This window comes from Lepisosteus platostomus, chromosome 8, assembly GCF_059453375.1.
Source record: "Lepisosteus platostomus isolate fLepPlt1 chromosome 8, fLepPlt1.hap1, whole genome shotgun sequence".
NCBI classification, from domain to species: domain Eukaryota; kingdom Metazoa; phylum Chordata; class Actinopteri; order Semionotiformes; family Lepisosteidae; genus Lepisosteus; species Lepisosteus platostomus.
The window spans coordinates 4,880,657-4,892,791 of NC_142618.1; the positions used below are offsets into that span (position 1 = coordinate 4,880,657).

At 40.0% G+C, this 12,135-nt stretch overlaps 1 protein-coding gene across 26 annotated transcripts in view; it reads left to right on the forward strand.

The window, feature by feature from the left end:
• epb41l3a (erythrocyte membrane protein band 4.1-like 3a) overlaps positions 1 to 12,135 on the forward strand; it is a 75,085-nt gene that overhangs the window by 57,429 nt on the left and 5,521 nt on the right. For 9 of the 26 annotated variants that reach the window (XM_088642145.1, XM_088642121.1, XM_088642126.1 and 6 more), the window contains 7 exons: positions 502 to 567; positions 1,127 to 1,318; positions 7,247 to 7,321; positions 8,208 to 8,306; positions 8,725 to 9,390; positions 10,577 to 10,693; positions 11,553 to 11,654. In XM_088642145.1, the coding sequence (XP_088498271.1) occupies positions 502 to 567; positions 1,127 to 1,318; positions 7,247 to 7,321; positions 8,208 to 8,306; positions 8,725 to 9,390; positions 10,577 to 10,693; positions 11,553 to 11,654 (1,317 nt within the window). The remainder of the gene's footprint in view (positions 1 to 501; positions 568 to 1,126; positions 1,319 to 7,246; positions 7,322 to 8,207; positions 8,307 to 8,724; positions 9,391 to 10,576; positions 10,694 to 11,552; positions 11,655 to 12,135) is intronic. The other 17 variants (XM_088642124.1, XM_088642125.1, XM_088642132.1 and 14 more) reach the window with 8 other exon arrangements.

Sequence of the window (12,135 nt, forward strand, 5' to 3'; positions counted from 1 at the left end):
TTCAACTGAGAAGCAGTTGACGGAGTCTAAAGGGCTAATACAGTAAATTGGTCAAGCGCACCTTTAATGCAGTGCTTTTCATTCAGGTAGTCTGTTCAAAAGAAAATAAAACGATTGCACTTCTTTATATATTATTTTTTTCAAGGTAAGGTGTACAGTATGTGTTTCCACAATATAAAATAAGCATGCTACATTTGGTGGCATTACCAAATAAAATAGTGCTGTTCTGTCGTATTTTGCCTGTTTCTGGAAGATCGTGACCTAAAATCTTGGTTAAAACAGAAGTGAAGAGCACTTGATAACCGCCTCCGGCTCTGTTCAAGAGCTGTTTAACCGATCTGTCGATCATCGCGTTTCTCAGGGGGATGTGCCAAGCACTTCAGTAAAGGTGCTGCTTCCCAGACGCTGAAAGGTCAATGTGGTAAACTGCACAGCTAGGAGTTAGAGAACCAAACTGTCCTCTGGATTCTTTCAAATTAATATCTCTTTGTTTTTTTCCAGAATAGTTTCATAGGACGAATAAAAGGGGAAAATGTATTTGTCAAACATAGTAATCTGATGTTGGAGGTTGGTATGTGGTGAAAGGAAAATGCATGCAGGCTTTCGTAGGAGTTGAAATACAGACTTAAAACTGTGATGCTTGGAGGGCACTCTTTTTTTTGCAGTTGGGCTCAGGCTGGATATCCCCCTTACTAACAAAGTTAAGACTTCCCCCTATCCCTTCACTGTGTTCATTTGACTGCACAGAGTATAGTCCTGTCACTGTTGATTTACTGACACTTTAAAATTTGTTTTGAGACACTTAACTGTTAGCAGCTTCGGTCTGGGTATTGTGTTGGGGTGAATGTTTTAGCACGTGTGTTCAGCTTGGTGTGTGGCACTCAAGAGTGGACTGCTAATGCAGAGCTTCAGTGAATTGGGACTGTGTCCAGAGTAGGAACCCGAAAAATACTTACAGAAGCACTATTTGGTCAATTTATCATGTAATAAACTGGCATACGATGAGCAATTTGTTGTTCTTCTTGAAGAAGCTCAGCATTGGCTGTTTAAATTCAAGGTTTATCTTTAAAATGCAGGTTAGGGAAATTTTTCATCTTCACCTTCCTGCAATTTTATAATTTATCAGGAAACAATTACGGCTCAAGAAGAGCTTGTGAAACATCAAACTAACATCAGTGAATTGAAACGCACCTTTTTGGAAACGACTTCGGACAGTGCAGGACTTACTGAGTGGGAGAAGAGGCTGTCAACATCTCCAGTCCGGACTTCCCCAAGGCTGGAAGATGCTCCAATGATTGAACCCCTTGTGCCTGAGGAAGTAAGTCTCAGTCCTGTTTGGTTATGCAGCGCAGAGCAAAAATTCCCATTGAAAAGCAGCAAAGTTACCACCTTGTAGCCCGCTCTCGTCACATCTCATAAAAAAGCAAGGCTAAGCAGCTCAGTATTGGGAAGGGAAGTCATCCAAAGAAAACCAGGTTGTTGCTGTAAGTGGGTGTGGTGGACCAGTAGACGGCGCTCTTCCCTGCTGAACCAGACCTTAAAAACCAGTAACTCAGTATGGTGACCAGAGACTCTTCTTATTGTGCTTCGGATGAGCCGTAGATCCGAGGTCTTGCATACTTGGTTGATAAAGAGCAGGGGTGTTGACCCATCGATTTTGGATGTGCACAGTCTGTCCTGCCTGTAGCTCCCCAGTAAGTCAGCTGGTGAGGCAGCTTCTCTCTTGTCTGCATCAACTGCTGTGTAATGGGGTTGCCTGCAGCTCTTCACACGGCAGCATGTCAGTAGTGAATTGTGCTACTCCTTTGGCTTGAAAGTACTCTATACAGTAAATGCAAGTCATTATTATTGTTGTTGTTAAATAATAGTTCCCACTACCACATGATAAAAGCATGTTTCTGTGACAGAGCATTCCAGGTATCAAGGAGTGCAGTTATCAAGGGGGTATGAGAGATCAAAATCCCTGTGTTTTCTCGCCAAATGAAGGACCTCTATTTGAACACATTGTCGGCTGTATTTCCCAGGAGAGACTTCCTGAACTATAAAGCAGTCTGTTGGAATTGGCTGCAGAGAGTATCTTTTCAGATGTAGTTACTGTATATGACTGCAAATACGTCTTGAGTGGTCCTGTTTTTTGTTCAGTGTAAAACCATTACGGTGTTAAAGCTGCTTTGCACAAATAAACTCATCAGAACATGTAATGATGAGAGTTTAGATCTAAATTCTGGCAGTGTGAAAAAGAATCTGGTTTTGTGACCCCTAATATCTGTGTGTAGACTGTTTTTCACAGCTTGCACAGACTCGTTCTTTTGAGAATACAGATAGTCAAACACCAGTTCTCAGCCCTGGTCCTGGAGGATGCCTGTGTCTTCTAGTGTTTTCTCTAGCTGAGCCCAAGCTAATTTGTCATTTTTCTATTTAAAGCCTGTTTTTAAAATGTGCTCTCAGCTCTTCAGATCACCTAATTGATCAATTGTTAACATTGACACATGTTTATCCAGAAATAAGTAATCAATACTTTAATTGGCTATTTATGAGCGGAACACATAACATTTCGTATGTTAAAGGTTTGGAAATGCACTTTAACTTGGTCTCACCAAGTACTAAGTGCATAAGAAAACTGCAAGCAGACCACTACAGACTCCAGTTACAGCACTGGTGTTTAAGGGTCCAGTTGCAACAAAATATAGCAGAGATGGACCAGTGATTTAGAACCACTTCTGTTGAGAAGAAGTTTAATCAAAGCTTAAACATGTCAGGGAATTAACCTTTAAACAGTCTCAAATGGTTAACATAAGACATGTTGTGCATATTGTAATTCACCTTTGTTAGAGTTGAATCTTCACTGGGAGTCTCCTAAGTTGCAAGTTCCCCAAGCATTGTGAGACTCCTGTGCTTCTGTTTTGCAAATTGTACAGTTTTGTTATACAGTACAAACATTTCTCTTAACTTAAAATGACTTGAACCTGTTTTTCTTTTCTCTGTTCAAGTATCTTGGTGATTTTTTGTAAAAAGCAAGACGATTATAGTGCCTTATTGATGATGAACAGAAATGTGTGCTACCAATTTAATGATGACAAATCCAATTTACTGATGAAATATTTGGGGAAACTTTAGGTTACGCAATGGAATTTCTATTGGCCCATGTGTCTTGGAACCTTTTGACAGGGGGAGACGCATGCACAAGCAACATAAAACATTCTGGTTGCTAGATTACATTCTGGCATTTTTCATTCATTATCAGTAAGACTTCAGTACATATCTATGGGTGTATGTACTGTATGTGTATAAGAACCTCTGAATCCATCACTTTGGCAGTTGTAGAAACTCAAGGAATTCAATCACAGAAAAGTACTAGCAGAGTAACATGCACTTTTTTTTTTTGCTCCCCTGTAGACCAGCCACAGCACCTGTGAACTTCCTTATCAAAATCTTGACCTAGAAATAACAGTGCTGCAAAGGGTCATTCAGTACTCCAGTATCCTGAACAGAAATGGTCAAAACTGTTCTGGGGTTCATAACATGTGGTGATTTGGTGTTAAACACTTAACGTCCCAGAAATGGAAAAACGTACAATTTGAGCCAACACAAGAAACAGGGGTACCAGGAGCAACAGTGCAGTGTATGTTCTCTGAATGTTGAGGAAAAAGTCTAAACATTTTTTAAGGCTAGAATGAATACTTTCTGAGATTAAATGTATTAGACAGATTGGAAGATATTCCAGCAACATCTTGGTTGAACAGACTGATAGGGTGGAATGGGTATCCATTATTTTCAGCCAAAAATTATATGAGAAATATATATATATAGACAAAGTATGTGCTCTCTGGATCTTTTACTTTAACAATTACAATCAACACAGCCAAGGAAAAGTGTTCCTGTGCCTTTTTTGGTCATAATTAGACATGTTTTTTCACGTTGCAAATATACTGTATAGACTTTGCTGAAGCATATGGAACAGAATCAGCACCCATCGTAAGCAGGTGATCTGTCCCTTTGCTAATCCTGAATTTAAACATGTGTAGTATTTATTTTTTATTTGTTTTATTATTTTTGCATTACCCCCATCATAGAGGAGGAAACTCCAGTATTTCTGATGTTATAGACAGCATTGCTGAGCAGGTTTTTGTCTGTTAAATCTGAAGTCCATTAAAGCAAAGTCTGTTACATAGAGGGGTTACTATTGTATTAATTTAATGAGTACTATATACTACAGTTTTGTGCAAAAGTTTAGGCAAATTGTTTCAGTGAATCTCTAAGTGAAAAGAAGTTGACATACCTCTGTGTGGTACAAACGTAAACATGACATCTTTTTGCAAATTTTGCAAACCTGCAGTTAGTATTTATTTGCTGATTTTAACAGATTTAACAAAATAAATGAATGTGTACAAAAGTCTTGGCACACTTCCAGTTAATTTGTTACTACTTTTTAATTTGTTTTCAGACACCCAAACTCAGTTGACTCAAAAGGTCTTAATTGAACATATACTCTGAGCTTTCTAAACTCTCAGGTTGGGATGGTTGTTTTGCCTGCTTTCAAAAACCATGGGCTCCTCTAAGCAGCTGACTGAGGACTTGAAAGTAAAGATAATTCACTCTTACAAAGCAGGGGAAGGGCTATAAAAAGGTCTCAATGCTTCCATTTTGCAATTTCAACTATCAGAAAAATCATTAAGAAGGGAACTGTTGAGTTCAAGGCAAGATCTGGAAGACCCAGAAAAATGTCTGAGAGAACCGCTCTAAAACTGGTCAGATTTGCAAAGTGGAGCCCACAGATCACTGCAGAAGACTCAGAGAAACGTTTAGCTGTCACTGGTCTATTGTACGGAGTTGATTACACAAAAATGATCTGCGTGGGAGAGTTGTCAGAAGGAGACCTTTCCTAAGATCTTATCACAAAACTCCATTTCTGAAGTGTGCAACACAAAACCCCGATGAGCCAGAAACTCTTTGGGACAAAGTGCCGTGGACTGATGAAACTAACATTGAACTTTTTGGCCAGAACCATAGCAGATACATTTGGAGAAAAACAAGTGAAGCATTTGAAGAAAAGAAGACCTCATCGGCCGTTAAGCAGTTTTGCTCTGGGGTTGTGTGGCAGCCAGTGGCACAAGAACTATTGTGCAGGTGGAAAGAAGAATGGATTCAACTAAATCTCAACAAATCCTAGAAGCTCATCTCCCAGAGTCAGTGAAGAAATTGAAGCTGGATATTTCATCAAGACATTGATCTGGAGCATACATCAAAATCAACCATAAAGTACTTACCAGAACAAAAGATGAAGGTTTTGGAATTGGGCTTCACAGTCCCCAGACTTGAATATTATTGAGAATCTGTGGGGAGATCTCAAACATACAATGCATGCAAGAAGACAAGATTATTGAGCTAGAAAATGTCTGTATGGAAGAGTGTGGAAAAGTATAAACGGTCTACAGGAAACATTTGGAATCTGTGATTCCTGCCAGTGGGGGCATTACTAAGTACTGACTGGGGGGCCAAACATTTGCATGTGCCATATTCATTATTTTATTATTTATATCTACATAACTGTAAATAAATATTAATTGTGCATTAACAAATGTCATGTTTAAGTTTGTACCACTTAAAGATTCACTGAAATATACAATTTGACCAGGGGTGTCTTTACTTTTCACACAACTGTACATAATATGAACCTATCTCAAGTGACAAATCTTAAATTACCAGTTATTTTGCAGCAAATGCTGTGAGATCATTCAGTATCAATCTGATAATTGTGAAGTTTCAATCAATGTTTATATAGACTTTATTGGTTTTTGTCATGTTTTTCAATTTGCTTTTAGTATTTTTAGTATTCCAAACTAATGTGGTTTTAAGCATATGGCACTTCATGTAAACTTCATAAGCACTATTCTGTTGTTTAAATAATGTATTATGGGCTTTTAAATGTGTAAATAGCAAATCTGAAACAAAAACATGCAATCCTATAAGAAGAAACTAAACAATTATATTGTTAAATTAATATTAATTGGTTTATCAGCAGTTATATATTGTTAAATTTAGCAATTTCAGTGTAATGTTGCAATACACAAAACTGTCCGTGTATGTGTGCTCAGTTCACATCATTTTTCCATGAGCTCTTTAAATGTGTTGCTCATACTGATAGTTACAGCATTTCAAGATTTAATTATTTTCTGTTTTGAGCGTTTTTATTCATTTCTACTGTAAATGTCATACAAGTGTATATTTTGTTTACTTTTTTTAACTGCAAGTAATAAAAGTCCTTGGCATTAATTATTAATCAACAGAATCCTTTTAACCAGCCTCTTCAGAATTGAACTTTTATCATCCTAGATTTAACAAAAAATACTGCCAAATCCTGAAGATCCCATGTGCTGTGTGTGTTCTCTGTGGCATTAAACCGATCCAGTGAATACTCTCTCAGTGCTGTGGTTGACTTGAGCACCTTTACAGCATATTTCCTTCAAATTCCCTTACCAAACACTCCCCACATCACAGCCATGAGAGCAGGAGAAGGTTTACAGTATGTGCAAAACGAGGCCATTCAGTCGATTTTGTTCATACGGTAGTTGAGTAGCTCGGGGAATCAGTTTTTTCCCAGCCATTTCTTAAAAGAGCCCACAGTTTGGGCTTCAGTCGTTGACTGGAAAGCCTGTTCCAAAGCACCCAGAACTCTTTTTGTAAAGAAGCATTTCCTGTTCCTGTGCTGCATAAGTTCCCTTTTAGTTTCTAATGGTGATCCCGTGTCCTTGTTTCGCTGATGTTTTGTCCTTTCATTTCCTGATGATCGATCCTCTATTAAAAACTTGCGGAGTGGGTTAAGCATTACACTGATATTGAGCTCACGCTCAAGGGAAGGTAAGGATTGGGATGAAATTGGGCTGTGAGCATTTTGAAAACCATGTGGGGTACAGTATGAGCCTCCTCTTACTATTCATATTACTAACAGTAAGCCCAGCACTGTGTTCATATTTTTCTCAGTGTTCATATACTGTATATATGCAATATATTTGGACCAGATAGTTTCCTTAGATTTGTAACCTTTTACATTTGAGTGAAAAATAGAGTATGGGTTGAACATCACATCACATCACATCCATGATATTCCACATCACATAGACTGCATTTGTTTCTGCAATTTTGGATGGGGATTCTAAAACTATATATTTGAACCTTAATTTTTGGAAGGCCCGGTTGGTAGATTGTAACAGAATGTCGTTTTTTATGTTTCCTTTTTCTTCCATAGACCAAAGAAGAAGTCAAATCAAAGGTGGGCGAACTCCATGCCGTCCAGTACAGTCACTTGGAAAGCTCGTCCAAGGTACAGTAGGATGTTTTTATGTGCCTTGTTATAGTAAACATCTATTTTAATGACTAAGATACACTTCACAAGCACGGGGCATATGAAAGTGGACTAAAAGGACATTTCTTTAATAATATTTGTCGTCTGCTTGGTTTGTTTCATACGTGTTTCTTCAAATGGGATGTAGTATTCCTGCTACTTTCACATGGTCTGCTGTATTCAGCACCTCAAGGGACAGAAATTGAGACAGAGATCTGTTAAAAGTGCTTTAGAGCGGACTAGGAGACAGGGCAAAACAACTGCTGAAAGTGTAATAGTTTTCCGAAGATCAATTTTATGACATCATGTAAAAAAAAATCTCTGCGAACATTTCTACTTTGTTTTATTGGAGACTTGAAATGGCAAAGTGAGCAGCTAAAAGTATTTTATTACCGAGTAGGAAAACATCCCCCAATTATTGTCTTGTTATGCAAGTAACAAATTAAAGGTGAGTTCAAGACAGATTAGTACAATTGTTTCATAAATGGATTAGTTCAGATTAATACTTAATATCTTAAGCATCAGTATGGCTGCAGAAAAATTGACTGCCAGAGAAAACTATTAACAAGCTTATATCTCTGGTCTTTTTTTGGAAAGAAAGCCAAAAGAGAAGGTATCAACAAATGCAATGCAAAATTCACAGTGGACTCCATAGTGACACCTTTTAACTATACCAGTGAGCTTTCAGAGGTCTTAGTGTTCATTAGGTCTCCTGCAATCGAAAATTAAATCGGTTAGGGTGAATACCTAATTGGTTACATAATGCATACATTGGTCAGTTAGTTTTGCATCCACTGGTCAAGAAGGAGCATAACTAACCTCTCTGAGTTTCGGCTGTACTGACCCTGCTATTTTCACACACCAGCCAGAGGACAAGACTGTCCGAGAGGCCTTGACTTCTGGCTCTGTCGTCTCCTCTTCTCGCCATATTAAGATGCTGAAAACTATTCCATCATCCCTTGAGGTTTCTTTTCCTTTCCTTCATATTAGAGCAAATATATTGATACTGATAGCTCAACCAAATGCTAGAAAAATGTAATTTATTATTTATTATTGTTACCAAGTTTACTTGGTAAGGGGATTAAATACACATTTCTTACTGTAGTTTTGAGACAGACAGTGTGACTGCCTGCTGTACTGTCTTCAGAAACCTTTAATGTAGGATGTCTGTAAACAAAAACAAAGAGGTAATTTTGGCCTGCAGGATGTCATGCACAAAAAAGCTTAAAACAGTCTGATCACAAGCAGCTGCATGTTTTTCCTTGAACAAATTCTGTTGCAGCATTTTTCCATGGAATTTTCTTTTTGATGTTGTGCCTGCATCAGAAATACTGCTCAGATTAGGGTAACTGGCTAATGCAATGTTTATGTCCCACATGTAGGATTCTGATGAGTGGGTTATTGTAGACAAAATGCCTCCTAAAGTAGCTGCAGGTGAAAAGAAAAACATTGTGACCTATAAAGTAATGGCAGTGACCAGTACGTTGCCTGGGGAAAAGAGCGCTGGCGAGTTCAAAACACTCGAGGACCTCCGGAGTGACATGAGGTCTAAGGAAGAAGAGATGAAACAGAAAACGTACACCTTGGGAAAATCCTATGACACCACGTCTGGGAAAATTGTGACAATGACAACTCGGGCCAAAGACGGTGACAAATCCGTTCAGTTCACCTCCCAGGACCCGAAGAGAAAGGCGGAGCGCTCTTCCCCCGCGGTTAAGATCATTCCCGTGTCGGCAGAGTATGAGATTCTGGACCCCTCTGCCGAGGACAAGCCTTTGACAGGAGACAAGGGGACGCTTATCGTAATCCAGGAAGCGGAGATGGCCTTGGGCTCAGATGCCTTTAAAGTGAGTGGGAGGAAAGGCGGGTTCGAGGGGCGGAGTCACGAGATGGGAGGTGGCCAGCAGCCCGAAGGAACGGTCCTCGTGATGGAGGGCGTTATGCCGACCGACAAAACCCTGGGGCGGTGGAAGGCTCCGGGGGAAAAACAGTTTACTGTCGCTACTGCTCGCTATGTCACAGAGTCTTCGTCTGCTTCAAGAACGGTGGTAACTGCTGGCTTGACTGCTGATACGATGCGCCGTCTTACCCACCTTGCCCCCGAGCCTCCCCCATTTAAGATCTGCAGCATGAGTCTTAAGCCAACACTTTGCATTTGGCGACCAGTTCCGATTGCTTGAGGTGCCCCACGGCAGCTTTGCTTTTGTATTTTGACAGAACCCACTCACCTTTGGTATCTGGCATCATTTGGCCGCTTTAAAGCTGAACATGATCTCCCAAGGCACAAGCCATCTCCCCCCTTCATGTCGATCTTTCCGATGTTTCTGCGGGTGCAGGCGTCCCCTGCCGCACAGGCTGCTATGCATACGAAACTCGTTTGTTTGCTCTCCAGAAGTGACACGCCCCCCTGACAACCTGGCACTGCTTCAGACTTGTTTTTGTTTTTTACCCTACATTGTGCTTCCTAATTTCTCTTGCTGCTTTTCCTTGCTCTGAATTCCGTGGGCCATATTCATAAGAGACGGTGTTCTAGCTTTTTTGTAAATGAGCAATAAACCGTGAGGATGGACTTGACTAAAAAATCTCCACATTGCCTGTAGATCATGTGAAATAGAGGACTGTGAGAGGCAATGCTGACAATGTTCATCAAGTAAGGTGCTGCTGATGCCAAGAAAGAATAACCAGAGTTAAATTTTCTGATCGTTAAAAGATGGCTGTTTTATATGTGTACTGGTAGAATTACCCTAATTGGGAACAAAAACCATGATACCTAAAATTCCCTCATAATCCCTTCAGTCTACTTGGAATACAAAAATGTGCTATACGGATTTAAAGAAAATAGGACTAAAAGCACTTCAGAGGACCCACTTTCATTTGAAAGCTCTTCGTATTTGTGAAATGTGAACTCTTGTAACCTGTAGCAGGTGTCGCATACATTTGACACGGCTTTTAAAGGAGCACAAATACGAGATAAAAGAGAGCAGCATTCCTTTAGTGACCTCTCAGCATTCACTGGCTGCATTTCATTTTCAAGAGTAAGTGTGGATGATGAAACAGCCAGTTTAACAGCTTATTTTTATCCAAGTTGCTATGTGAACCTCCTTTTATGAATAAGGCTCAAAACACCTTTACTGTATCTGGTCTGAACCTTGTGTGGATGGGAGGAACTCTTTGTCCTACTGTGTATGTCTTCATTCTTGTATGTGTTGACTGTCCATTTCTTTGTCCACTTAGACTAAACAGACTGGTGAAATGCCCTTGGATAAAGACATCTCCACTTTAATAGAGTCAGCAAGAGATCAAATCAGCAGTATGGGATGGGCCACTTCTGCTTCACATAGTTGGGCTCAGGTGGTTAATTCTGCATTCAGCTTATAGTATCACACTGTATGGCTACACTCTGAAGCCCACTGTTGTCACGTTTGTTTTTTTATATATCGCACATGTATTTATATGAGCATGCATCATTTTGCCTTGAAGAGGAGTTCTCTTTTTTTTCTCCTTTTTGAATTCCAGCAAGTATTTAAGGGACTTCATCTTTAATCTGAAAAACTAATCACTATATTTGTTGGAATAAATACAAGACTCCTTTATTTGTATTTTTGTGGAGAACATGCAGAAATATCTTACATTGGTTATTTAGGGTGACAGTGATGAGTGATAATATACAGTATTTATACTAAAAAAATACAGCTTGATCTGCAGTCTTATCTGAGTTTGTTGTGGCAGTGGTTTCCCTTAATTTGGAAAATACCTGGGTTATGTCAGCAGTATGAAAACAAAATGGCAATTTAACAAATTCAGACATTTATGTTTGGGACAGTATATTTCAACACATGAATCGGTTACAAATGAAATACATGGCTAGAAGGTAAGTGTGTCACATCAATACTCTTAAATACGCAGTGCGTTGTTCATGAGGATAGTGCCTATCTTTAAAATTTACTCAGACTGATGAACAGGACAGAGTGAATCTGGAATTGTTCATCAGAAGCTGCACAGAATGTCTTTTGAAGATTACAGCTTTCTTCCCGATTCCATGGGATTGAGGATTACCTTCCCCCGTCTCGCAAATCTCCTTAGTCTTGCCAGCCTTCAAGTTGAACACCTTTAGAGTGATGCCCTTCCAGCCGTCCCGGATTTCCCCGGCCGTAGTAGCTGTGCAGGCCTCTGTGTGTGACTCGTGCGTTCGCTTGCCTGTGTCTTCCAGTCGTCGGAGACGAAGGTGGAAAGGGAAAGCTTCGCCAGCACGCTGAAGCAAGATTTCCTCCAGCAGGAGCAGGCCGTGACGAAGACGCTGACAGAGGAGAAGGTGCTCGTGCTCGTGCTCCACCAATATTGAAACCTTACTGTACCTTAAAGAGAATAGAATAATGATCACGTAATAGGAGCCGGTAAAGCGTAGTTCAGGACCCTATGCAGACAGTATAATCTGGAAGAAAGTGGAGAAGGACAACAGGGAAGAGACAGAGGATCAGGACGGGTTGACAGACAGGGGGGCGTGACGGTGGTGATCCGGTGCTCGGGGAGCGTGGTGCAGGCAAACAAGTGTAAGAACAGCTATGGCAATGGTACTCCTTATCCAAGTCATCAAATTTCCACGTCCTCTAGGATTTCAGTTCGCTTTTGGGTTTTTTAGGAAATGTTTCAAAAGACTTACCCAGACTTTTGGCAAACGCAACAGTCCTGCATTAAGAACTGTCTCACGCAGTGCTTGGTTTCTGCATTTTTAAACGCCTTGTGACATTTTGATTAGGCTACTGCGCTAGTCTTAATCGCACAGGACTCTCTAC